At 40.2% G+C, this 25,489-nt stretch overlaps 2 protein-coding genes across 9 annotated transcripts in view; one reads left to right on the top strand and one right to left on the bottom strand.

The window, feature by feature from the left end:
• LOC106486667 (protein BTG1-like) overlaps positions 1-9,758 on the bottom strand; it is a 27,902-nt gene extending 18,144 nt beyond the window's left edge. For 3 of the 8 annotated variants that reach the window (XR_010885359.1, XR_010885357.1, XR_010885358.1), the window contains exons 1-2: positions 2,285-2,439; positions 1,139-2,198 (exon numbers count right to left, since the gene is read on the bottom strand). Coding sequence is in view for 1 of the 8 variants with exons in the window: in XM_067303183.1 (XP_067159284.1) it covers positions 1,849-2,198; positions 2,285-2,402 (468 nt within the window). In the remaining 7 variants the exon portion in view is untranslated. Of the gene's footprint in view, positions 1-701; positions 2,199-2,284; positions 2,440-7,212; positions 7,265-8,702; positions 8,725-9,014; positions 9,104-9,126; positions 9,212-9,673 lie in introns of those variants that run through there. The other 5 variants (XR_010885363.1, XR_010885360.1, XR_010885362.1 and 2 more) reach the window with 5 other exon arrangements.
• Positions 9,445-23,145, top strand: ATRIP (ATR interacting protein). The gene is given in 14 exon segments (XM_067303182.1): positions 9,445-9,890; positions 10,407-10,489; positions 11,337-11,507; positions 12,157-12,272; positions 13,526-13,686; positions 15,147-15,242; positions 16,006-16,037; positions 16,039-16,178; positions 17,431-18,162; positions 18,778-18,920; positions 19,503-19,594; positions 20,578-20,661; positions 20,909-21,158; positions 22,602-23,145. Coding segments are annotated over 14 exon segments (2,556 nt in total). The 5' UTR covers positions 9,445-9,502; the 3' UTR covers positions 22,670-23,145.
• The last annotated feature ends 2,344 nt before the right edge of the window (positions 23,146-25,489 follow it).

Genomic DNA, 25,489 nt, shown 5'->3' on the forward strand with positions numbered 1-25,489 from the left:
ATTCAGTGCAGGTAATTCTGTCAGAGAAAACGTGAGTATTACAATCTCCCCAAGATAACAGAACTTTGTATTTTTTTTTTTTTAAGTTTTAAAATCAGAAGGAATAAATAACTATTATATCCTTTAGAACTGGTTTTCAATCCAATAAAAAGTTAATTTGCCATTACCTTACAAGACCTTTAACAAGACCTTACTTAAAATAAACCTAGAAGGCCCTTTATTGGAATGATAGAGTAAAAACACACAATCAATTCTACAAAGTTTTGATTACTAAAAAAACCTGGCACTATCTATTTTGTTCTGATGAAACAAATACTTGTAGATAAGCCTGCCTCTAAAAGACCTAATCAAACAAAATTAATAAACCACAGCTTTTTCTAGCACACAAAAAAATCTCTTCATGTGAGCTAGAGTTCCACCATTTCTTGTTTGCCCAGACTTGCCCCTTTACTATATGTCTTATCATGTTGTAGACACGCTGCCAGATTTTTTACCGACATACTAACAATAGAAAAAGCTCTCTTTCATCAAGCATTCCACTCCAATCGCATACCAGGCGACTAAAAACATGGACGGTAGACACTGTACAGTCTTCCACGGCTTCATTAAAATCCACAGCTTCTGCCTTAAAACAGGAATCCACAATACCTCCTAACTGAATCTTTTAGTAAAATATAAACACTGAGAGTCTCCACACAAACTAGCAATATAAAGTTTTATTATTACATCAAATCTCCTGTATTTGATACTTTTATTAAACTTGTATCCAGCTGCTACTGGTATTAGAGAAGCTGACAAAAGGAAAAGGAATCTAACACAATGATAGAAAATGTAGTTTCCTACCTTCCAGAAAAATCAAGATAGACAAGACTTAGGATTAGTGTTTCCCTCTAGTTTCCTCCATGGTTTTAAGTTGAAGTCATAAGTACAAACCCAGTTTTCCAATGAGCTCAAAAACATTTTTACAGTAGAACAAATGTTAGAAGAGTTCTTTTGTTTCCATTCAGCTCGATACAGCATGCACTGAAAAAAAAACCCCACACAGCTCTTCCTCTATTCAGACATGTTGCTAGCAAGCTTTACAGAAATTAAGGATGTTGTGTTGATTTTAAATGAAGACAAATGCTCAATACTTCACCTTTCTAAAGAATACTGCCTGTGACGATTAGAAAAACCTGGTGCAAGCTTTGACAACAATGTAAAAAAAGGTTGGAAAAACGAGTCAAAAACAGTTTGAGCAAGTCTTTATTATTCTGCTTCAGTAACATCAGGGGGGGAAAAAAAAAAAAAAAAAAAAAAGAGAAACCAATTCCTTTCCTCAAAACGTTACGACATGATGCAACCCAACCCTGAAATAAATGCACGCTTTGAAGGGGGGAGGGGGGGAGTTATTTTTGTGATTTGTGCCTTGCAGCCAAACTTGAATGACCCTGAGAAAAGGCTGTGCAGAAAAGTCACTGGGAAGATTTAGTAACTGCAGCATGTTAGAGCTGTCCTCCCCCCAACTTCTCTTTGAATTATTGCTCTGTAAACTGAGGAATTTTGGAGCAAGGGTTAATCTTGACTAAAATCCATCATAAAGAGTGCTACAGTACTGCTTTTTTTTTTTTTTTAAACAAGTAGCCAAAATTTCTTTGAAAAATATAAACGTGTAAAACGATCCCTCAACTGTACAGTGTATTTACAGTACACAATCCAGAAAGTGATATACCGTTTAAAGAACTGCTTTATACATTAGCCCTTGGCCACAAAGAACTTGGCAGTATTACTTTAATGGCTATAGAGTTACATCCAGAGTTCATCACGAAAGTGGGGATACATACATCATTGTACAAGGAATAGTGATTTTTAGCTAGAAACTGCCATCATGGTGTAATTCTTGGAAGGGCTGGATCTGCCAGGTCTCCATTCCTTACAGCCGCTCCTATGCTCCAGAGCTTTGGGCGCGCTCGCGGCAGGCCGGGGACCTTCGTAAAGGACGCAGATGGACCCGTCCTCGCCTATGCGGTAGGACACTTCGAAGGGGTCGACCCAGAGCGTTAACTCGCTGGGCAGGAGCTGGAAGAGTCTCTCGTGGCTCAGTCCGATCATCCCCGCCGCCCTTCCTACCAGCGGGTCCATCTTATGGTTGATCCTAATGCACCGGTACCCGGAGCCCCTGGAGGGCCGCAGGGGGAACCAGTGGTGCCGGTAGTGCTCTGCCGGAGGGAACAAAGAGGAGCGTTACCGCGGCCCGGCGGGGCCCGCGCGGGCCCCGACCCCGGCGCCCCGCCGCCCGGCTCACCGCGCAGCGCCTCCTGCAGGCACTCCCGGAAGCGCCACAGCTGCTCCTCGCCGACGCCGCCGCCGGCGCGCAGGAGGCGGGTGACGAACCCGGCCGCCGCGGCGGTCTCCGTCCACATGGCCGCCCGCCGGCAACGCCGCCCGCGGCCCCGCGCCGCCGCCGCCACCAATGGTGGCGCCCCGCGCCGCTGCGTCACAGGCACCCGCCCCGCCCCGCCCGCGCCGGCCCCGCCCCGCCCGCGCCGGCCTCGCGGCCCCATTGGCGGCGGCCGGCGGGGGAGCGCGGCGGGCGCGGCGGCTCCGCACGGCGATTGGCTGCAGCTCGGGAGGGGGCCGGCCCGCAGCGCGAGACGGACTGTTTGTTTTGCTGGCGGCGGGGGCGGGGCCTCGCAGGCGATTGGCCGGGGCGCGGGCGGGGCGCTATGGTGACGGCGGTGCACGAACTTCGAGCGCCCGCCCAGCCCGTCGGCATCGACGCCGGCAGCCGATGCCCGTCGCGGCTGCCGGCGCCCGTCGCGGCTGCCGGCGAGCCCGCGCCCCCCAACGGTCCCGCCTGCGCGGGGAGGCGCAGCCCTGCCCTGCCCGCCGCCGGTGCTCCAGCACATCGGGGCTACCCTGCCTCGGCTCGTCCCATTTTGAGTTCTCAAAACCTCACACGACCAACACCTACGAGTATCTCGGCATCTCCGCTTAGACACGCAACACAGGAGGTTTAGACATCCCCTCCTTACTCACCCAAGCACAAGAAAGCTTCCAGTCAAAACGATACAAGAAACTATAGGTTATTTTCAGGAAAAGAGGTGGTCTAGAAAGCATGAGTTTTCTTTTAGAAGCCTGTTTACCTGCAAGAGATTAGGAATTTGCCATGCTAGAAGACATGTTCACAAATTAACTAAACTGACAGTTTGCAGACTAACAACAGTTAAGGCTGTTACTGTATTAACGACATATTTAAACTTGGTGTCAAATATATTACAGTGAGAGGGCACATCTTTGGCCTGTATTTAGATTATTGTATTATATCTTTTAAAAACATGCTACTTAACAGGCTGGAAGTTTATATATATATATATAAAAAGGCTTTTAAAAAGTGGCTGCATTAGGTATAGTCAAGATTCACACAGAGTTTACAAAAAGTGCTCTTTGTAGTGCAAAGACTAAACACAAACTAAGACTCTTCTGGCAGCCTTACAGTTTTGTTTACAAATGATCCCTCCAATTACTGTTTCCAAGAACACTGACTAAGGTCAGGATCTTAGCAGCAGGATTGCCTTCCCTTGTAACTGAATGCACTTCTCAGAAAGCAGGGTTTTTTCCCCAAAGACTTATGCAGCCCCTGACCATTTTTCTCTTGGTCTTATTTGAATACAACCTCTCCCTTCACTGGCTTTTCATCTTAAACCCACTTTGGAAAAAAGTATACCAATTTCTTTATGCCGTTAGTTAGGCTCTGTGGTTCTGAGACTTTACGTTCTCCTTTGTTAGAGCTGACTGGCTCCTTTACCCTCCTCCATGACCTGCCACCTGGCAGATGCAGAGTCAGAGGATCACCTCCTCAGAGGTATCTCACCTTGGAGAAACTACTGAGTAGTATCTTGTTTCTCCAACTGCGCTTCTCAATCCTTTTCACCACTTTTCACCCGTCAGCTTAAGAACTTGACATCACATCTAGTTCACTAGTTGCAAAAGCCATACCCAGGGACTTAAGGGGAAGAAAAAAGAAAGCCTCATCTATAGACACTTAAAAAATTAGATCCGCTTTTAGTGCTACTTAAGAGTTTGCCAGAGACTCTTTACTGGTCAGCAGAAATGCCATGAAAAATTCAGTCTGGGGTAATGTTTTAGTTGTTACCGGCAACCAGTTTAACATGCTGTAAATTCTAATCCTGTGCATCTACAGCAAGTTTCCTCTGCCCCATGAACATCCATTCCTTTAATCCATGGATCAGAAGTCTTCTAGCCTGTAGTTAGAATTACTAATCTATCTAGCTGGAACACTAGAGAAAAGGGGTACAGAAGAATAGCTTGTAACATTCACCAGTTCATTTTTGCTAGGTCTTGCCATCTGACATGTTGAAGCAAACAAACAAAAGTTTCTTTATATTTGCAACTAAAGCTTCTTCACACTCATTCTATGTGTGGAAAACATGTCTCAAGAAAGCAAATTCCTATTTGATTTGACAAAACTATTTGTAACAGTATGACAACAAGAAAATTCATATAGTATTACTCCTTTCTTGGTGTTACTCAACTAAGATGATTAAGACTTCCTGCTCTACCTCTCCTCTACCTATATTACTGAAAAAGCAAGCAACAGGACCAAGCCTGAAGGACTGAGAGCCCCGAGTGACAAAGCTACAGATATTTGTCCAAAATCATATACTACCACCTAGTTTGACAGGCCCATTTCACAGCTTAGCATTTTAAATGGTTGTTGACAAATCTAACCACCATATTTCAAGTTCATAAATGCTGGAATATAATTCTGTATGCCACTTTATATCCTAACAGAAGAGATTTTCATCCCACAAGAAGAAATGCAAAAAGAAACTCAGATTTCACTTCCTCTTCAAGAGAGACAGCTGATTTCTGTGCTTGTTTTCCTCTCACTCACAGCTGTTAGCCCTAGAACACCTCCTCTCGTAATCAAGTGTCAGATCTGGAACAATGATGTTAACTGAAACACATTTTCACTGCTGTCCAGTTTGAATTTCAGTGACCCAAACATTAGAAATTAAGTTAATCTCTGCTAGATGACCAGTCATCCAACTACTTCACTCTTATTTTAGTCAGTGTTTTGAGAATTGGAACACAACAATCCACTTCTCCATTTGGAGACTTCACCAATAAGGCTATCCTGGTACAGCTGGAATATATCACAGTACATACGAGCAGACAAGATCATGACTTGTTAGTTAAATTACAAGAAGGCAATAAGAAGAAAGTGAGCACAAGCCTGCCTTACTTTAGACATTCTTTGGTCTAAACAGATTAATATTAATAGAAAATTATTCCAGCACAACAAACAATTTTATCACAATTTTGTAAGACCAGCTCTGGGACTACATTTATTTTGCATGTTCTATAAGGTACTCATTTCAAACACTTCCCCAACTTATGCACATCTCTTCCCTTTCATTACGGAAATGTGGATTTTCCATACCATATCTATACTGCAAAGTAATAAGCATGACTCCAAAACCTCCAATACCTTGCTAGCATTCTGGCAAACAGAAGAACACAGCGACTTATTTCAAGATTCATTAGAATCATGGACAAAGAAACATGTCAATACCTTTGCATTGAAATAAGTTATGAAATTCTTACCAGTGTTCAGACTAAACATAACTTTTTTTTTTATACTATTAACTGCAATACAAACTGTACAAATCCACACATAACTTATCTTTCTTCATGATTAATGTTAGAGAATATTGAACTGAAGCTGTTTAGAATTAATTGCTTAGCATAACTTGCTTAGCATTAGTAGCTAAATTTGCTGAAGCCTTAGGCCTCAGGCTGTGAACTTTTACTTAGATAAGTAAAAGGGGGCCCCAGAGCCAGTTCAAGCTGGAGGGATAAAGAAGTTACGCGGACAGCAGGAGTAGCCAACCTTGAAGATAAGAAGCAGCCTGCCTGGAGACAATGAAGGGGCCCAGTGAAGAAGGGGAAGAACACAGACCTAACTGTTATTATTGGTCCAAACTATCGCTTAAGGGGTGGAGAATTTAGATTGTAAGGGTATAATTGCCCAGGGAGGGTATAATTGCCTCTTCGGAGGCACCCAGCTCGAGCTGTAATTACCGCACGTGTATCATTAAATTTTATTTTTCTTCAATCTGACTTCGAACTTCTGCCTCAGCAGGAACCTAGGGTCGGACCCTGTTATGGAGGCTGGCGAGCCTGATTTTCCATAACAATTAATTATACTGAACAGCTTCCCCTTTCCAAGCTGTGTGTATGCATATAAATACACACACACACAGTTCCCAAATTATATACCGTCTGATTTTATGGAAGTCAGTCAGCTAGCCATGGTTCCACTAACACTAGGACGGGTGTTACAAGATTTGATTTTGACTAACTGGAAAGTTAACTAGACCAACTTGGTCTAAATAGACAACGAAAGTTAACTAGACTAACTTTGACTAACTGGAGAGTTAAGCAAAGATCAGAGTAGAAAAGCTTTCTGATCTAGCTAGTGAAAGGTAGCTGAAAATATGGCAAGAGACTGAAAAATTAATGTTGTAACACTGCTAACACAGATTAATGCTCACTAGCCTGAAGTTTGGCATTGGGATCCACTAGTCCTAAGTGAAACAAGGAGGAAGGAAGGTCTGGTTGTAACAAAGAAAAAAAAATGCTATAGCTGTACAGTGAAGTTAAAGTCACACCTTACTTCTTTATATTCTCCTGAGTCTCACATTTAAGGCTTAAGCCAAGCACTCCACAGAAAGAAAACAAAAGAAAGCACTAGCTACGTAAGTATTCAACTTCCACCTCCCTGCCAGAAAATGATTCTATATGCTGTGGTATTTAAAACAATCTCTGGGAAGGGCTCACCAAAAAAAAGTTATTTGCTACTTATTAAACTAACAACCATTTGTATAAATAGGCTGTTTTAGGGAATACTGGGGGCTCCAATAACATGGAACTGGGGTTGAGAATTAAACTGCAATTTGGAAACACTGTATCAGCACTATTTAGTAGTAGCCACATAAATATGTTATTTTTCATCAGAAAAAACTTCTAAATAGCACCCACACACAAAACAACACAATTTTTTCAGTTTTCTGGAAGACTTCTATGGCTTTGAAAGTTGAAAAGCCACATCACATAGACAGCAGAAGTAGATGAATTACCACTACCATATATACAAGCCTTCCTTTACAAAGACTTTTTTTTTTTAGCTTGTCAGCTCAGACTTACCTTTCTGGTTATTCTGTTCACCTGCAGCGTCATTTATCTTTAGCAAAAATCCCTGGAATGGGAAAAAAGTAAAGTCATTATCTTGTTTATCCTCTTAAAAAGAAACTGTGTGCAAGTATTCTATACTTCCACTTTTCCTCAACTTCAGCTAGAGGAAAAAGGGACAAGTAAAACTATAGCTACATCGGTAATGTCATATATTATTATTTAAAAGTAAAAATGATAATAATAGTATAAGCCTATTCAGTTACCCAAGAAAAACATAAATGAAGAACAGCATTAAGACCAAGTAAAGTCTAAATCAAGCTCCTTTTAGATTATTTAAATTAAGTCCTTAACACAAATCTCCATAATCATATATGACTGAAATAGTCACCATACCCAGCAAAAGAAGGTTTTAAATAAAGCAAGCAGCTTTGGGTTTACTCCCTCTCTTCTAAGAGAATTGTCTCTTGCTAAACAAAAATAAATAAAACCTGTCCTAAAAGCAGCAGCTACCTTTCTTTATTGTTAGACTACAAAGCCAAGCATTATGCAAACATTCCTAGTACAAGAGGAAAATTTCCAAATGTAAATAAGAGTACCCTTAATGATTTAAAAATCAAATCTCTCTGTAATATCCCCAGTTTGGTAAACAGCTTACTAAACCACAACTCTTTACAGAAAGAAAAAGGAGGCCTTAAACCAATACCTCAGAAATAAAATGATACAGGAGTTATCTTTACAACAACCATTTTCCTCTTAGACTGCCCCTTTTCTGTGTACTTTTTGCAAACAAGACACAGCTGTCCTGCCCTCTCAAGTTCAGAGGGATCACCTCTGGGGCCTGCCTTCTTCACTTTCACTTTAGCAGAGAAGTTGGGATGAGAGGGCACAGCTGAGAACCCTGCTCATGACGGCTTTCTTTTTGTCTTAACAAGTTATCACAAGCTGCCTAAACAGACACTGAAGCAAAAATACCATACACATAAAAGGAATTATAATCTGATAATTTCAGTTTGCTGCAAAAAGAAAGAAATACTAGGGAAATCAAAATGAGAAATCAAAATTTTCCTGCAGAATCAGAAATGCCTAATACTAACAGCACAGTGCTTTTCACTTGGGGACCACCAAGTGATTTGTAAACTGATTTGTAACACTGAGAAGCATTACTAACCCTGCTTTACAAGTGTGCTGCAAGACTATGTCCTAGTCTATACTTAAAAGCTTCTCCAACCTAAATTACGCAGAGCTTGCACCAGCAGAAAAGTTATTTTTCAAATCCATTTATACAGCTTTTCCAAACAAATTAAGGTATGACAGCAAAAGCACATCACTGCCAGTAAATTAATGGCAGGTCTTCAGTACAGAATTTCTGCAAATACTGTACTTTCCTGACACTATTATCTCAAAAAAAAAAAATTCTAAATATCTTGTCCACTTCAGTGGAAAAAAACCCCAAACATGAAATAGCCCCTTTCTGATCCCATTTTCACTGTGAAGCGACTGACCGCTAAGCAACGCGGTTGCCCGTGACCCAGGAGGGGAGGCGCAAAGCCACCCGCCGCCACCTCCGCGGCAGCACTCGCGAGCGCCACCGCGCGCGACGGGCCGCTCTGCTCTTGCGCCGGACCCACTAACGCCACTGAGGAGGGCGCCAAACCCGCCGGGCCCGCGAGGGCCCCGCACGCCCGGCGGCTGCGAGCGACCCCAACACACGCCTGACGGCGCCGCCGGCTCCCGCGGGCAGGCCGCGCCGTGACGTCACCAGGTGCGGCCCGTGACGTCGCCGGCCCGGCCGCGGCGGTACCGCTGCGGCCTACCTGGGCTGCACCACGCGAGGTGCGGCCGCCTCGCGGGACGGCCGCGACCGCGGCGTAACGCCTGGCATGACGTCGCGAGGCCAGCTCCCCCCGCCGCGTACCCTAACATCACCTGCTCGCGGCCTGACGTCAGCAGTCTTCACCCGCCGCCGCGCAGAGGCAGCGCCGCCCGCCTCACGCGGCCCCGCGGCCGCTCGCGGCGCGGCCAATCAGCGAAGCGCTTACAGCACCCGCCGCCGCCACCAATCGCCGGGGGGGTTACACCCAAGCCGCTGCGCGTTTGGCCACAGTTTGACCCTCGGGGGACGCTGTAGGGCCGGTGGTGCCGTCAGCGTGCTGCTATTGGTCTCAGGCCGGCCGTGCCCGCTGGTGATTGGTGGGCGGCGCGGCGCGGGACGCGCGGGACCGCCGGTGTCCCGGGGGCGGAGGGGCGGCGCGGCGAAGCTCTCCGTGAGGCGTCGGGGTGCCGCGGGCCGCGCGCCCCCGCGATGGCGGCGCTCGGGAGCAAGAAGAGGAGCAGCTCGGCGCTGTGGGGCGCGGCCGCGGCGCGGGCCGCCCCCTGCCCCGGGCCCGTGGGCCGCGGCGGCGCCGGAGGCCTCGACAACGGCCTCCCGCCCCACAAACGCCCCAAGAGCGGCGAGGCGGCGGCCGGGACCGACCCTTTCGGGGACCACGACGACTTCACAGCCGACGACCTGGAGGAAATAGATATCATTGCTTCGCAGGCGCTGTCGCAGGGCGGCGCTGCCCGCGGGGCCGGGGCCCAGAAACCCGCCTGGGGGGCGAGGGCCTCCTTTGCCTTGGGTAGCGCCGGGCAGCGGCCGGCGGCGGGGAAGCCCTGGAGCGACGACGCCGCCGCCGGCGGGAAGAAGAAAGGTCGGTCTGGGCGGGCGGTGTCTGGGGCGGGCGGCCCGCGTGGGAGGGCGGGGGGAGTCGGGGACCCTTAGCTGTCTAGATTTAGTAGTCACGGCGCTGGTGTTTCCTCTCCCTGTCAGTTGTTCTTTTTTGCCTTGACAGTTTAATCTTGGGTCAGAGGTAATTTAATCGTTGCCTTCACTCGGATTCCTGAAGCCACTATTAAAACTTCGAAAAACTGTTTCTCATCTATTTAAGAATTGCTTCTGATTGTTACAAAAGGGAATTTGGTTATCAAAACTTCACGATGGTATAGCACGTGTTTTAGCACGGATCCATATAGCACGGATTTTCTTCTCTCTGTTTTAAAGATTCATGCATAAGCAGTAATAAAGTTACTGTCCTGACTAGGTGTGTGCAACTTAACTGGTTTTAGTGACAAAATATTAAAAAGTGTGTGATAGTGGACAACAAAATTTTGAGATGTTAAATCATCAGTGATGTCCCTCATTCATGCTTCTGTTTTTTCTGCAACAGGAAGCAGTACAGAAGATAGTCTGATTAAAGATGCATTCCAGTTTGAAGTATTACAAACACAGCATGAAGAAATTAAACACAAAGTTAGTAATATCTTCCCTTTCCCTTTAGGTTCCTTGCTATAAAGTTGAATGTCACAACTTTCTGATATGGCTAATTGAAAGGCAGGATGAGTTTGGTTGCAAGTATTTTTTTCTAATCAGGTTGTTTTGTAATCTCTGAAGCGATGCATTGCTATATTAAAAGCATTGTTTTAAAACCAGCTCTAGTAATGTTAAGAGTGAGAGCAATATTTTATTTCTTGGTCATTTCAGATTAGCAAACACTGATTTGTCAGGTCTACTTTTTTTCTATCAAATCTATTCTCTATTTGTCCATTGAGCTAGTGAACAAAAGTTTTGTGAAACTTAAAGATTTGAGAAGGTTATACTTGAGCATAACCTGTTTCTGAGCGATGATGTCTGTTTGGAGAATATTGGAGAGTATATATGTCATGAAGATACTGTCTGGGGGTGGTAGTTTGTCTTAGGACAGTGTGCTTGTTGGGTGCCATTTTAGATGAGATATTATAGTTAGTTTATCATCGTTATCATCCAAACAGTAAATAGACTGTTGTTGTGTGACTAGAGTGCTTTTCAAAGAAGGAATTTAATTGTGGAGGAGGAGGAGAATGCTCTCTGACACCTATTGGGATGGTATAGGCACATGTACCTTCGCTGTCATTTTATAATTCTGTTAGAGAAAACATTAGTTGAGCCTGATTTAATCAGAAACAAATTAGAAGCAACACTGGAGAATGTCTGAACTGGGTTATAGAAGCATTTTCTCCGTAGAAAGTATAAATACACTTAACTTTCAACCACAGAGATAATGATGCAAATCCATACTTCCAGTTAAAGACATGATCTAATGAAATTCATCTGTTTGCAGCTGAAAGAAATGCAAGATGAAATTCTTACTAAAAATGGGGAAATTAAAATTTTGCGAGACTCAATGCAGCAGATGGAGTATGCTATAGAGGAACAGAAAAAATCATATATGCTATTGGAACAGGAAAAATCTCAGACCCTAAATGAAAAAGAAAAAGAGTTCTCCAAAAAGGTTTGTAACTGTATCAATTACCTGTACATCACATGCAGAAGGTGGTTTTATGACTTTAATGATGTCACGGGCCATTTAGTCAAAGGAAGGGCATTTGTATGAAATTTTGAAAGTGTGTATGCTTTAATTTTGTTATCTAGAAGAAAATATAAGAACTTTCTGAGGGTTTTCTTCTGCCAAAATAAAAGAATGAAGTTAAAGTGACAGAGTTTTTTGTTTGCTTTTTCTTTTTAAGCAATTCCCAGAACTTTACAATTAGAACATATTTTAAAATGGAAAAATTGGACAGCATACGCTCTATGACTCTGATCATCTGATTGCTGTTCCTGTTGCAGTCATCTTTCTCAAAGCCTTGAAGAGGACAGTGGCTGCTAATGTGGTGTTTACTCTGCTGTTAACAGCCTTGTTGTAATCATGCTCTGCATATTACTTGATATACTGTAACAGGTCATATACTTCTTGCCTTAACTTTGACACTTGGTTCTAAGATAGTATTAATTAGCATACATACAATTGGAGATCCTATGCAGAGATCACAGTAAATAGATGGTAATCTTGAAAATTTATGGTAATTCTACTTGTTCTGCAGTTGTGACACCGCTAACTGATGCTGTAACAGTAAAACCATGCTTTTTATTTCATCTTTCAGTTAATGTCATTACAGTCAGAGCTGCAGTTCAAAGATGCAGAAATGAATGAATTAAGAACACGACTTCAGAACTGTGAAAGAAATAGGCTTGTTACTCAAACAGTTTTAACGCCAAGGTATCAATTTTGGAAAATGGAATTTGTGTGCATTTTTACAATATGTGTGCTTAAAGTGTTACAGATGTTTTCTTTCTTCATGTAACTCTTAGTTTTGTTTTCTTGAAAAGAATACAACAAAAAAAAGTCTTTTGACCTCCATGGAATTTGCTCACAGAGAGCCTTCCATGCGTCTATGGCACAAATGCAGAGGAAAAAAGCTTGTCACTTGCACAGACTTATGAATCTAACATACGTTCATCAGATGTTTTTCAGGCTTCAGACGTGTTGAAGCATACGTAAAACTCTATTCAGATTAGTCCTTTAGTTCTTGTTCATTTTATTCAAAGAAACTAATTTTTTTGCTGTAGTACTAAGTGTTTTACTTGAAAGCTGTTCCATTTTACCAGGCTCTTTCAATAAAATGAAGAACAGTTATTGTTTTCCAAAACACAGAAAACTTTGCTAGAATGTAAACTTCTGAGTTCTTAATTCTAGTATTGCAGCTGCACTGTTCTTCTCTGACTAGTAACCTCTATGGCTTTGTGTGAATGGAGGAAGAAAATATAGAGAAGTGCTGAGTATATCTCTCTACTCATCTGATTAGTTCTGAATTGTGCAAAGTATATTTGTTTATGATTTTCTGGTTGTTTTGTGGACTGATTTGTTTTGAATTCTTCTGTTGTTTCACTGAGCTAGTTCTCAGAACGTTTGAGGCCCGTTCTGTTCCCTGAGGGAAGAGAAAGAACATCCAACATCCTCCCTGTCCATACAAGTTAGTCCAAGATAATAATTTCTTCTTCCCTTGTGATTCATGGGTTTTAGGAAATTTGATAGATGTATTCTTAAAATTTGAGAGCTAGACTTAGTGGCCTAGGACCCCAGGTTTTCCTTTCTGGAATAATTCTAAAGCAACTGAAATGTTCTAGTACATTACAATCCCTGTTATGTACTCTGAATTGAACATATTGCAATACAAAAGATGAAGCTTTTCTCAATAAGCTGATCTTTCCCTAAACGTATTTATACAGTTAAGATATTCATTGTTTGTACAGCTGAAATAGTTCTTTTTCTTGGGAGGAATCTGGTTTTGTGGATGATAAGCTATTAACAAATATTTTAAAATAGTTCATATTTTCAGCTTTCTTCTTGAATGTATAGTGAAATACCTTTAAAATATTAATATTGCAAAAGCTATTAAACAGATCATTGTTTATTGTCTAATAAAATAATTTTAAAAATAGTTTCATCAGAGCATTTGATTTTTATTTTAGTCCTAAAAAACATCTTGCAATCCCAGTGAAATCAGAAGGATGTTCTCCACAGCCTGGAAAAAGATCTTTTCCTACAAAAGAATCTTTCAATGCTGAAATGTCCACTAGACCATCCTGTTCTTCAGGAAATCTGTTTGTCCTGAGTTCTTTGATCAAGGAAGGTAAACTGATATATTACTTGCAACATTTTTAGCTACATATACAAAATTCTGCCTTAGATAAGGGTGGTGATGGTTGTTTTTTTTATGATGTGACTAAACAATTTCAATAACTTCATTGTAGGAAAAAGCAAAAGTTTTGTTTTATTTTGTCTTTGCTTAAATTTCTTTCTGTTCTATAGCAATCGATGTTAAACAGCTATGACTGAAAGTTGCATCAGTGTGCTCTTACTTCATGCCTGTGTGAACACCAATATACCAGATGCCAAGACGTCGGCAATGAAGTGTATGTTGGTTGTAGTGAGCAACTTTCCTTTTTTAGGTGATGAACTTAAATATCCAAATTGATGCCTGCCTTTCTCACTGAAGAAAGAAGAACAGGAAATAATTTGCATATTTCTTGAATAGGACTGCTAATCAGCTTATGGATTTATTTATTTATTACCATGTTTTGGCTTTAATAAGCAGACCTTTTTCAGCAGTTTATTGTAAGTGGTATATATTTAGCCATGTTGAAAGAAAGAACTGAAACAGTTTATTCATTTCCTCTTTTATGTGTACTTCTCAAAATTATATCTTGAAATTAATTGAGTGAAACTTAGGAAATGAATATATGCATGCATTTGGAGATCGCTAGAATGTGAAACAAAAATGGTATTTCTTACAGCAGCCAACTAATGTGTTGTATATGGTGCATCGCCAACAGGAAGTAATAAATGAAAGAAATTTGGATATGATCCTTATAGGAAGAATCATAACAAACCTGAGAATCTGAGACATTGCTGTCAGTTCCAGTATTCAATCTTAAACTGTGTGGGCAGCATCAACTCTTCAAAACAAAACCAAAACCAAAAGAAAAAAGTAGCCTTGAAGCATAACTGTTGCTATTCTCTTCAGACCCCTGCTTCAACAGGGATGAACCCCTGCTACCAACACTCAATATGCCTATTTGTTTGAAAAACACACTGATTATTTGTCTTCTGAACCATGCAAGGCTTTGGGCCTCAGTTTTGGATGGTAAGTGTGATGGATGTAGCTGATTGAAAGATTACAAAATCCTCAAACATACTGAGGTTTTTGAGGAAAGGTATGTTTATCTTCAACTAATATAATCATGTAAACTTCTGCTAGTTGTGGAAAGTCAACTTCAGTTATTTTTTTTCTAAAAGAAAAGTAGAGAGCAATGGTACTGAAGAATCTGTAGAACATTCAGCAGTAAAGGTGAAATTTTAGTCAGCTTTCTAATTTATTTTGCCAAGTAATTACTTCTGTTTGCCACACGGCTCTTAACTATAGTATTAGTTTGCCATCACTGAATTTTACAAGATAAATGTTTTCAGTGGTCTGCTATCTATTTACTTACTGTATCACAACAATGGTTAATTGGATGTGTATGAAGCATAGATACAAATTTCTAAACAGTCTAGTTCCAATATTAGAATTATCATTACTATTTGTTTTAGAGGGCAAGATACCTCATCCTGAAGTTTTATCTGTGAAGCAAGAAGCAATGGGAAAAAACAGTTCCTACAACTCTGCACATAAACAAAACACTCAAGGTAACTTAATCTCTTAATACAGAAGTGGTGAGCATTTCTGAGGAACAACTGAAATGCCATTATTGAGCAGTGTGGTACTGAGGAGCCTGCTATGTACAACATCACTGCACAGTGGTGGTGTTGAGCTAGTCTCTTTATTGCTTTGAGTATTGTGATTTTACAGTAAAACATTTCAGATTGTGTTATTATCTTGTATCCTAACAACATTGTTACATTGTTATTGCATGGAAGAAAAATATTGTTGGCCAGGTTTTTGTTTTATAGAAGAATACGGATCAAAGGGTATTTGCTTATTACAAGGCTGGCTCTTTCAATATGAATATGTTATGCTTGCTTTTTATTGTAAATAGATGTAAAACAGGAAAAATTTACATATTTTTATATGAGTAGAAACAATAGAGGAACATTTACAGCAGTTAACACCAGGAAGTCTTCAGTGTACTATTTTATTTTGATTTCAGAACAAAATCACATCACATATTTTTAATGTCTGGACTAGAATGTGTAGAGCAAGTGATCAGGATAGTTGGATTATACAATCATTTGGCTTGAGATATTTTACGAATATGAAATTGTAATGTAATATATCTAAATCTAATCTGGTTACTATTTACATCATATCTTAATATTTCTGAAAATCATTCTCTAATTAGAAGTAGAGAAAGACGGCAGATTCGTAATTTAAAAAAAAGATTCTGAAATCATGTGTACTGTAAAAAAGTTAATCTTTTGGAATATGATTTTTTTGTTGTTGATGTTACAGTTGATGGTAAAGGTACTCCAAAGACAATCATGTATCCTTTCAGGTTCTATCTTACTAAATGCACTGATGAAGCAGCCTATTGTCCCTGGGTCTTTATTAGGGCTCTGTCATCTTCTTAGCAGTAACTCTGAGGCTCTACCAGGAGCTATCTTGCAGCCTAACTTTTTGGATTCGTAAGTTTTATTTTATTTTATTTTGTTTTGTTTTAAACTGTATCTGATATGTTCTTAGTACAGTGGCCTGCTCTATAATAAGGAGGAGTAACTCATGTAAGAAACCTCATTACTCATGTTAAATGCTGTTTTGGTTAGGCCATTTGAGGCAAAAATTGGAACACCATTCTGCATCTTTGATTATTGTAGGTATTAAGTATTTGAGCAACACTAAAACTATTTTAATTTTTGTATTAGGGAAGGCATAGAAACATGTTTTGAAAAACCTGAGTTAGCAGCTACTATCAGTAATGATTTGAGAGCATGAAATTTGCGTTACAGTGAGGGAAGCATATAAACTTGATCATGAGTTCATTAAAAAACTAGCAAAAATATTGAAAAGCTGATCAGAAAAGAACAGTAGAGTCTATATCTTTTGTCTAAATTATATGCGATTTAATTTTTCTCCAGATATATATTTATAGTGACCTTTTAAAGTATTTTAAATATGAATATTGGATATAAAAATAATTGGTTGAATATGCTTTTAAAAAACAGGGTTTGTTCACAGGATTTTTATCTGCTCCATTGCTCTTCTGTTGAGAATTTCTTAAGTTTACTTGAACATTTAGGCAGAGCTGATTGTTAAATTCAAGATGACAGTTTAGAGAGGAATTATTTGCTCACAAAGACTAGATCTTGCCCTGTAGTTTAAGGGAAGGTTTACAGGTTGATACCTTGTAAATTATTTCCTTGAGTAACTATTGCTGCAAGAGACTTTTGAATAAAGGTTTGCAATACAATCTTATAAAATTACTTACTATTCAGTCTTTTTTTTATGCTTCTGCATATGCTTTATGGTATGTGCTTGGCCTTAGTAGCTGCAGTTTGACAGATTTATCATTGAAGTGTTTTCCCTTCCCCCAATGCATTACATAGAAAATGCATATTGAAAGTCTCTAGTCAAGGTAATAATTTTTTTTTCTTTGTCTGTTTTTTAATGAGCTGCTGAAATTACTCAGCTGCCTACTCTAAGTACTTGCACAACACTTAAGAGTTCTTTGAAATTGCTCTTCCGTGCAGGTATCAAGGAGTAGGATTTTTTAATTTACATTCTATTTTGAGAACAGGCATCTCTCACTGCTGTAGCCTTTCTATATTTGATTCAGAATACAGGTAATTCACATTTCAAGTGATTGTATAAGAACACTTGCTATGTTCTCTCTTTTTCTTTTGTTGAAGTATTTCCCTTCTCTTAATTTTATTTGGTTAGGAAGTCTACAGGAATACCCAGCATCAGGACAACTCAAGAAGAAATTGCTTCTCTTGTATCCCTGAGAGAAGCTCAAAAACTTGCAATAACAGGATTGAACTTGATTGCTATGGATGAAGGGTCATCTGAAGGAAATCTAGCAGAAAGTGGGGGAGAGTTTTTGCACCTCAAACGTTGCAAGATCCGAGGCGCTGTGCATCTCTTGCCCTTGGTAGAACGCTATATTGGTGCATACTGTCAAGCAGTACAATTGGTGGACAAGTCAGTAAATGGTTCTTGTGGAAACCATTCAGTTGTTTCTTCCAGAACTAACGCAAACGTGGTATCGAGTAAGGAGGACTTCAGATCGTCTCTTGAAGAAACTACAGTTGTATCTCTGGGTGTTCTTTATTATTTGGCATTTTATAGCTGGGATGTTGTTCGCACATTGCTGTCTTCTGAAGTGGACAGAGACTCTGCTGTTGGAGATGAAGAGGTTTCCAAGATGGACAAAAATACGTTATGTGATGATCAGTGTGGTGGTAAAGAAGATACCAGGACACAAGGAGGACTACATGTAGCTCCACAGGATGAACCTAATAATGATCGAGCTCAACATTCTTTGTTCAAAAAGCTGCTTCAGGTTTTAGCTTTTTCTGCTACAGCAGGCTCCCAGACTGACGGTATACTGAACCAAAGCCTAAAAGTTTTGGTGAAATTAGCTGAAAATTCAACAATGGACTTGCTAATAAAGTAAGTCAATAATAGCATTAAAATTATTTCAGGCCCTTTATTTAGTCTCTATTGAAACTCTAATTTGTGCAGATGACCGTAAAAGTTGTGACATGTATGGGAGAATATCATATTTCTCAGTTCTTTGAACAGCAGCTGAGGATCTTTCCAGTGCTTTGCTGCTCATGAATGTGATAGCTGCCCCACATCAATGACATAATTTCGTTATAAGTTTATATTAAGCACTTGCTGTTGCCTCATTGCCTAGTTGTAACTTGAAAGTAAGAAAACTTTTTAAGGTCATATGTAGTTGATCAGAATATCCATAACATTCATTCTGGGTTTTTTTTGCAATTGCTGGTAGATGCGTAAGGAATGGAAACACTTGGCTTTCATTCTGGCAAGTAAATTTTGCCTGCTAATGGTCTAACATGCAACCATAGAGTGAACTGCAAAACGTAATGGAAAATGTTTTTCAGTGTACTTCTTTCTTTTTATTTATGACATGTAATTGGAGATCAGGTATATTCTGAATGGCTAAAAAGGCACAAATTATGATGCTGTGTACAAGAAATGGTGAATTACTCTCAACTTGTCAGTGCATTTCCCATTTCTAATTCTGATTTTCTTTTCAAGTTTTCAGGACTTATTAAATAGCCAGATACTGTTCCGTTGCCTGTGTCCAGAAACCCCTTTGCATGCTGTCCTTTTGACTGTGAGACTGTTGTCTATATTTGCTCAACACCACATGTTGGTTGCTCAACTTTGTTCTCATTCAGGTAAAAGATTGCCTAACACAGAGAATTTTTATCGGTTGAATGTTAGTTAGCATGACTAAAGGTAATACAAATAAGCCTTGCTCCAAGGCATTAAAACCTAAAAAAGGTAAACCCTAGTGTGTTATGTGAAAACTTGCTTTCTAATGCTGAGTTTCAGTTATCGTTTGAAGAGTACTTCGTCTTCCGATATTTGTCTACAGTCCTTTGACACTCATGTGGATTTTTAAAAACACTTTCAAGACTCATGTTTATTTTATTAAAAGTTGATGAGGAAAAAAGGGCTTTTGAGGAGGTAAAGGCTAATTCCATCCTGTAGGGTATCTGCACTTCATGACATTATGAGTTTGTGGATTTCAGTACTCTGTGTGACAAACAGTCCTTGTCCAGTTCCTTATGAATGAAGGAGGGGAATGTTCTCACAAATGCATATGTAAAGTTTAGAGGTACTAAGTGATTTCTTTAGCACTGCTTAAAAATTCTGCACTCTACATATTTTCTATAATGTTTTTCACTGTGACAAAATTAATCATTGCCATAAACAATTGACTACTTTGGAAAAGAACAAAGCTATCTTTATTTCAGACACCTGCCTTCTTCTTGCACTGTACATGTATATTACATCAAGACCAGATAAATCTGCATCTGAAATGCTTTGGCTTCAGTTAGAACAAGAGGTAACCACAGCTTTTTGTACAAGTGCTTTTTCCTGCTATTTCCTGTTTGGGCTGGTGAAGGAGCAAGGGAATGCCCAAATTGACTAAAGAAACAAGTTCTCTGTCCAACTGAAACAGAACATTTCAAAGGCTTCAGCTGGCTTCTGTAGTGAGGGATTATATTTGCTTTTAAGAGCAGCTGTTGAAAGAATTGGGAACTATTGTTGAAGATAATATCTTCAAGACGTTATCATACGCAATGACGTAGCAGTCATAGTGAAGTCATTGAAAAAGCAAGAAACATCCTAGGATAGCTGGAAATGTTCAAGACCTTCATGGTTAAATGTTCAAAACTTTATTCTGCTTTTACCTTGGTTATAGAATAAAAGGAAGCAAGATCTGTGTTTCATTTTGATTGTACTATTTACTTCTGAACTGATCTTATGAGTTATGTATGAGTGGCAGCCTATGGCAACTGATGATTATATTCATTGCATTTAGTGAAATACTAGCTTGCTGTATAGCAGTCATTATTAAATATAGGAAGAACAGCTTTTGTATTTAGTTTGTATTGACAGTGGCAACTTGCTCTGTGGGGTTCTATCATTTGCTCCACTTTTACTCTTGTTTGAAAGAATTTTGAACCATTTTCTAAAACTATTTTTACTATCTGCCTGTCTGCACTATTATATTCGAAAAGTGTAAAATATGATTTGTGTGCACTGAATTAAGTCCCATCACACCTTGCCAGCCTTTCTCATCAGAAGGCTGGAAAGGTTTCTGTGTAAGACAAATTCCGTGTCTGTAAGGTTCTATAGGAAAAATTGTTAACAATTTTTTTTTGGGGGGGGGGGGGAGGATCAATGGTTAACGAAAAGAACAGAAATGTTTGAAACTAGTAATGAAACGTCATTTCTGCTTCCCTTTATTTGCAGCTTAATTATTTGATAATTCTGCAGAACCCTAGTACTCACTGTAATGCAATCTGCGTGTTTTTGTAATAGACGCTTAGACTCCTGACAAGGTGTATGCGGTGTTCCAGTCCAGCAGTTTCACTACTTGGTACTGATTGCCAATGTAATCTTGAGGTATGTCACCAGAGTTGTTGAATTTAACCTACTGAAAACTTCAAGATACCTTTATGCCTTTTTTTTAGCTGCCCTGGAACAGAATTGTACTATATTTCAAAAGCTACCTTCTCTAGGAAGGCTTGCTTTTCCTTGCTAGAAAATATTCTAAAACTTGGATGTTTGAAAAGATTGAGTAAAGATCATAATAAGTTTTCCACTGTTGTAATTTTATTTTGTGTACTGAGTCATTTTTTTCCTCTTTCAGGTGGTTAAGGCACTAATTATAATGTTACATAGACAGTGGATGAAAATTAGAAGGTCTGAGAGCACCTTGTGTACATATAAGGAAAACATTGTTCAGTTTTTACGGGATGCTGTTTTACTCTTACACAGCCTATCTCAGAAAGATAAACTGTTTCATGAACACTGTTTGGAAGTTCTCCATCAATATGACCAAGCCATGCCTGGTGTAAGAGCCATTCTCAAAAAAACTCAAAAATTGAGTGCCTGTGAAGGTAAAAATTAGTGAAATTATAGGTTGCTTGTGTGTGTGTATATGTGGGGTTTTTTTCTCTTTAATACTGGAGAAATGGAAATTCCATTTGTGCCCCTTTCCTCATTTAACAAGTACCATATACCAAATGCTGTGGATGTTTGTTGCTTAGACTGAGAGGGCAATCGGTAGTGTAGTGTTCCTCAAACTTCATTACACTGAACCACTGTTCTTTAATATTTTGTTCTCTTTCTTTTCTCCACACAAACATGCCCCTACCATCTGATCAAATGAAACCCTGTGCTCCAGCTCTCTTTAGCTTAACAATCTGCATTACATGCTATCTCATGATAAAAATCATTATTCCATGTCTCCAGCTAGCATTACCCCTGTTTTACTCCCTGCATCCTGAACTAGAATCTCTGTCTTCCTCTTCCCTCCCCTGCCCTTCCTCCATTTCTCCCAAAGCTGCTCTAGCAAAGGCACTATCAGGATTTGCCCCTTGCTTTTGCACATTTTCTGCATCTGCTTCCTATCCTTTTGCTGCTCCGGTGAAATTGCCTCTCTTCCTCATAGCTCACATGTTATTTCTTCATTCAGTCATGGCATTATTTATATACATGTCTTAAAGCTAGCATGAAGACTATGCTCTTGTGTCAGTATGTAGTTTGCTACTAGATAACAGACAACGTATCTGGCCTTATTTAGAGCCAGAGGGATAAGTCTCCCAGTGTTGGTATAAGCACTGCATCAGAAAGGCAACGCCAATGCAAGCGTGCCAATACTGACTACAGTGATTCTTCTGGAGATGCTAAACAGCGTGCCATGGATTTGTTCTGTGCTGAGTGCGCAGAGTGAGCGTCCCAAGGTTTTCTAGAACTTCACCTAGCACCTTGCCTAGCTAATGCTTGGGAATAGGCCAAAACAGTGTAACAGCATCTGATGTGGTGGTGCGGTCGTGGTGCACGCACGTTTTTGCAAACCTGAAGTTAACATTCAGGCTCTTGCATTAAAACACAAAATACTATGCTTTTGTCCTAGCAGCTCTTTAAAATTAGTTTACAGAAATGAAGTTTTAAACTTTCAGTAGTCAAAACTACTTCTAAAATAAGTGGTCTTTACTGGTTTTCCACTCGTAGCTAAATTTAGGTGACTGTCAAGGATAGTTCTCTTCTTGCTTTAGGGAGGCCTTAAAAGGGAGGATGAGGTGGAGAGGAGACATTTGTATGACAAAATACATATAATACCTCTTTGCACTGAACGTCTCGATACTTTCCCCACAACATTAATAAGCTTTTGGAAAGTTGTTTTAGAAGACAGTAGAAAGCACTGACCTGTGAAAAAGGATATTTGCTGTAGCCTTTTACAGGCAGTAGTTCTTTAAAATACAAAGAGATCTTGGCTATATTTAAAGTATATTGAATATAAAATGACTCTTTGAAACGTGATTTTCTTGTCGTTGCAGAGCTGATATTGGATGAATTGTATCCTCCTGAGTCAGAAGCAGAAGATCAAGGAATGGACTCCAGCTAGCTAACATCTAGCAAAGATTTCTGTCCTTCCTTATCTAAATCTTATTAATCATTGTCACTGAAATTTAAATCAGCTATCTTATTTTTTAAGTAATAGGAATTTGTTATGATCATTTTATTCAAGAGCCATCTAAATGTAACTGATGTCAAAGAAAAATTTTGATGTAAGAAGCAATTATACTGAGATGTACTGTTTTGCTGTGCAAAACCACTCATTGGCTTATGAATCATTTTCCTTATGAATTTCATTCTTTATGAAATTGCTGTGGATCAACTGAAACTTCACTATTGTGTTCTCCATTTTACTGTGACTACAGCCTTATGATACTGAATGTGATAGATGTTTGGGATCACTGAGTTGATACGGAAGTGTTTTGAAAATACTTTCTCTGTTCTGTGTCTTTTGCAGCTGTACCTTTCTTGCTTGATTTCAAGAATTCGCATGCTGACATTAGTAAAGTTTACTGTGATTTTAAATTTTTTTGTAGAAATAACTTGTAGTTCGCAGTTCAGTTCTGTGCAAGAAATTCATCAAAACCCTCTTGTGATTACCTCAGTTCACTCATTTTTCTCAATTTCATATTTCTGCTGAAAGTACAACTATTGAGGTGCCAAACTTTTTTTTTTTAAGTTACCTTAGAAGAATGAGATGGTAAATGTTGAAGATAATATTCTCTTATTGTGCAAGAGGAGAATGTTTAAATCTGTGCAGAATAACCATTTTTTGGTTGTAGTAGCAGAAAGAACTCATCTTCACCTCAAAGCAGATTCTGCTAACGACTGAACGAAGAACTGTTGCTTTACCCTTTCAGATCTGTATGTTTATCAGCTCATACTCAGTTGCAGGTATCAGCTGAACCTTAGATCCTAAAAAGGGAAGTGTAAATGCTACTAAAATAGGCGCAAGGCTTGTCTTTTAACTAGTTCTGAAAGTTTGCGGTTTTGTTTTGCTTTTTTTTGGGGGGGGGCAGATACTTGATTCTAATTACAGGTAAATGCAGGTTTACACCTCCTTGCAACAACTGTCACAGTTTTCTCCAAGTGCTTTAAGATGTAACTAGGCTGCATCTCAGAAGAAGGAACAAACCTTTCTTTAGGCCAAAGTTGCTTTTATGCAGTGTCTATAACAGAGGAGGGGAAGAAATGAGATTATGCAGATGGTAAACTAAAAGACTGAAGTGCTTAACTGCAAAGAAGGAGATACATAAGTAGTGCTTTTTTAATGTTTATCAGGACTCTACAGCACTGTCTACTTTAAAAGAAGGTTACTGAATTCTAGATTCTGCAGCTAAAGTGCATCTTCGTACAGCTGAGGGAACTGTGAAGGTGCAAAAACCTGCACTAAACATGCTCAGAGTGGCAGGGACTCCTACCAGGACAGGATTACGAAGGGCAAAGAGCATTGTTTGCAGAGCTCTTAATTTAGAGCCCAATATTAATTGGCCTTTCACTATTGTTTTATCATCTTTAGGTTTTTTTAATTTATATCAGTTGTATAATTAAGCACTACATCCTCTTCTTCAGAGAGTAGGAATTTCCCCCTGGAAATGAGCCTCACTCCAGAGGCCAAAAGGAGGAGGGGAGAGAGCACGGCAGGGGGAGGGAAGCCCTTGGAAAGGGGGCCTGGGGGCAGAGGGCTGGATGCTTCCCAAAGAGGCTGCAGCCTACCCTGGTGGGCCTGGCCAACAGCCCCACTCCAGGGTGCTGAACATGCTCTTGCCTTGGCTCTCCCTTTCAAAGAGAACTTGCCCCAAAACAGCGTAATAACCTGCATCTCCTTGGAGCCAAGATTGCTGGGTCCAAAGCACCACTTCTTCCCTCCGCAGCGCAGCCTTGCGATAAGCCTCCTCCACCCCGTGCCGCAGCTGGCAGCGCTCTGCTAGGCCGGGGCTGTTACTGCTGAACACAGCCTGTCTGCAAGCCACCGACAGCGCCTCTCGGCAAAGGTTTCGGTTCCTTGTAGCAGCTGAAGGAGGACTGCCGTTTTCCTGCTAAAAGGAAACAAGGTTGGGCACGTGGGCACATAAAGGCAAAAGCCTTCCTTTTGAGCCCGTGTATGTTTGGGTAATAACTACCTTAGAACTGCAGCCGTAGCACTGGAAAAGACCTGCTACAAAAATTTCACCTTACAAACAGGTATCGTGGCAGGAAGCCATCTATCTGACTTACCCACTTTTAAAATTAAAAAAAAAAAAAAAAAGGCAAAAAAAAGCAGTTCCCTGGCCTTCAGGATTAGAGAAGAGCATGAGAATATGAGTCAAAAGCCCCTTCCTTATTTGAAACCAAAAGCAACATTAAGGTAAGTCTTTAACGATAGTCTGAAGAGGGTTAGCAGTGGTAGAGCAGTATCTGGCACTTAGCCTGCCATAAGTGGCAAATTTAGAGCTGTCCTAACAAAGCTATGACTGTCACACTATCCCAAAGAGCAGTGACCTGCCATCAGCTTTCAACTGCTCTCTGTCATTTTCACCACCTAATTTCTGTAATCATAATTTGAGTATATAGAGGTAAGATGTAGAACACACTTTTTTGCATTTAAACAACTTCTTTGGATAAATGGACCAAGTGAACTGTTAGAGAAGTTTGGACTAAGACCAGTTAAAGATGCTCAAATTGTTGAAGCAATCCAAAATTACAGAACAAAAACTGCTTTAAAAAATTCCTGGCCTCATCTCAAGAACATGCGCGTATGGGAATTTGGTAAGAGGGAGAAATGTGTTACTGTTAAACATATAAACAGAAGTGCCTCTGAGGAAAAAATACTTAGGATAATACCTTTAACTGTTCCCCTCCGGCAGGACCCCCCCCCCGCCCCCACCCA

Source organism: Apteryx mantelli, chromosome 12, assembly GCF_036417845.1.
Source record: "Apteryx mantelli isolate bAptMan1 chromosome 12, bAptMan1.hap1, whole genome shotgun sequence".
NCBI classification, from domain to species: domain Eukaryota; kingdom Metazoa; phylum Chordata; class Aves; order Apterygiformes; family Apterygidae; genus Apteryx; species Apteryx mantelli.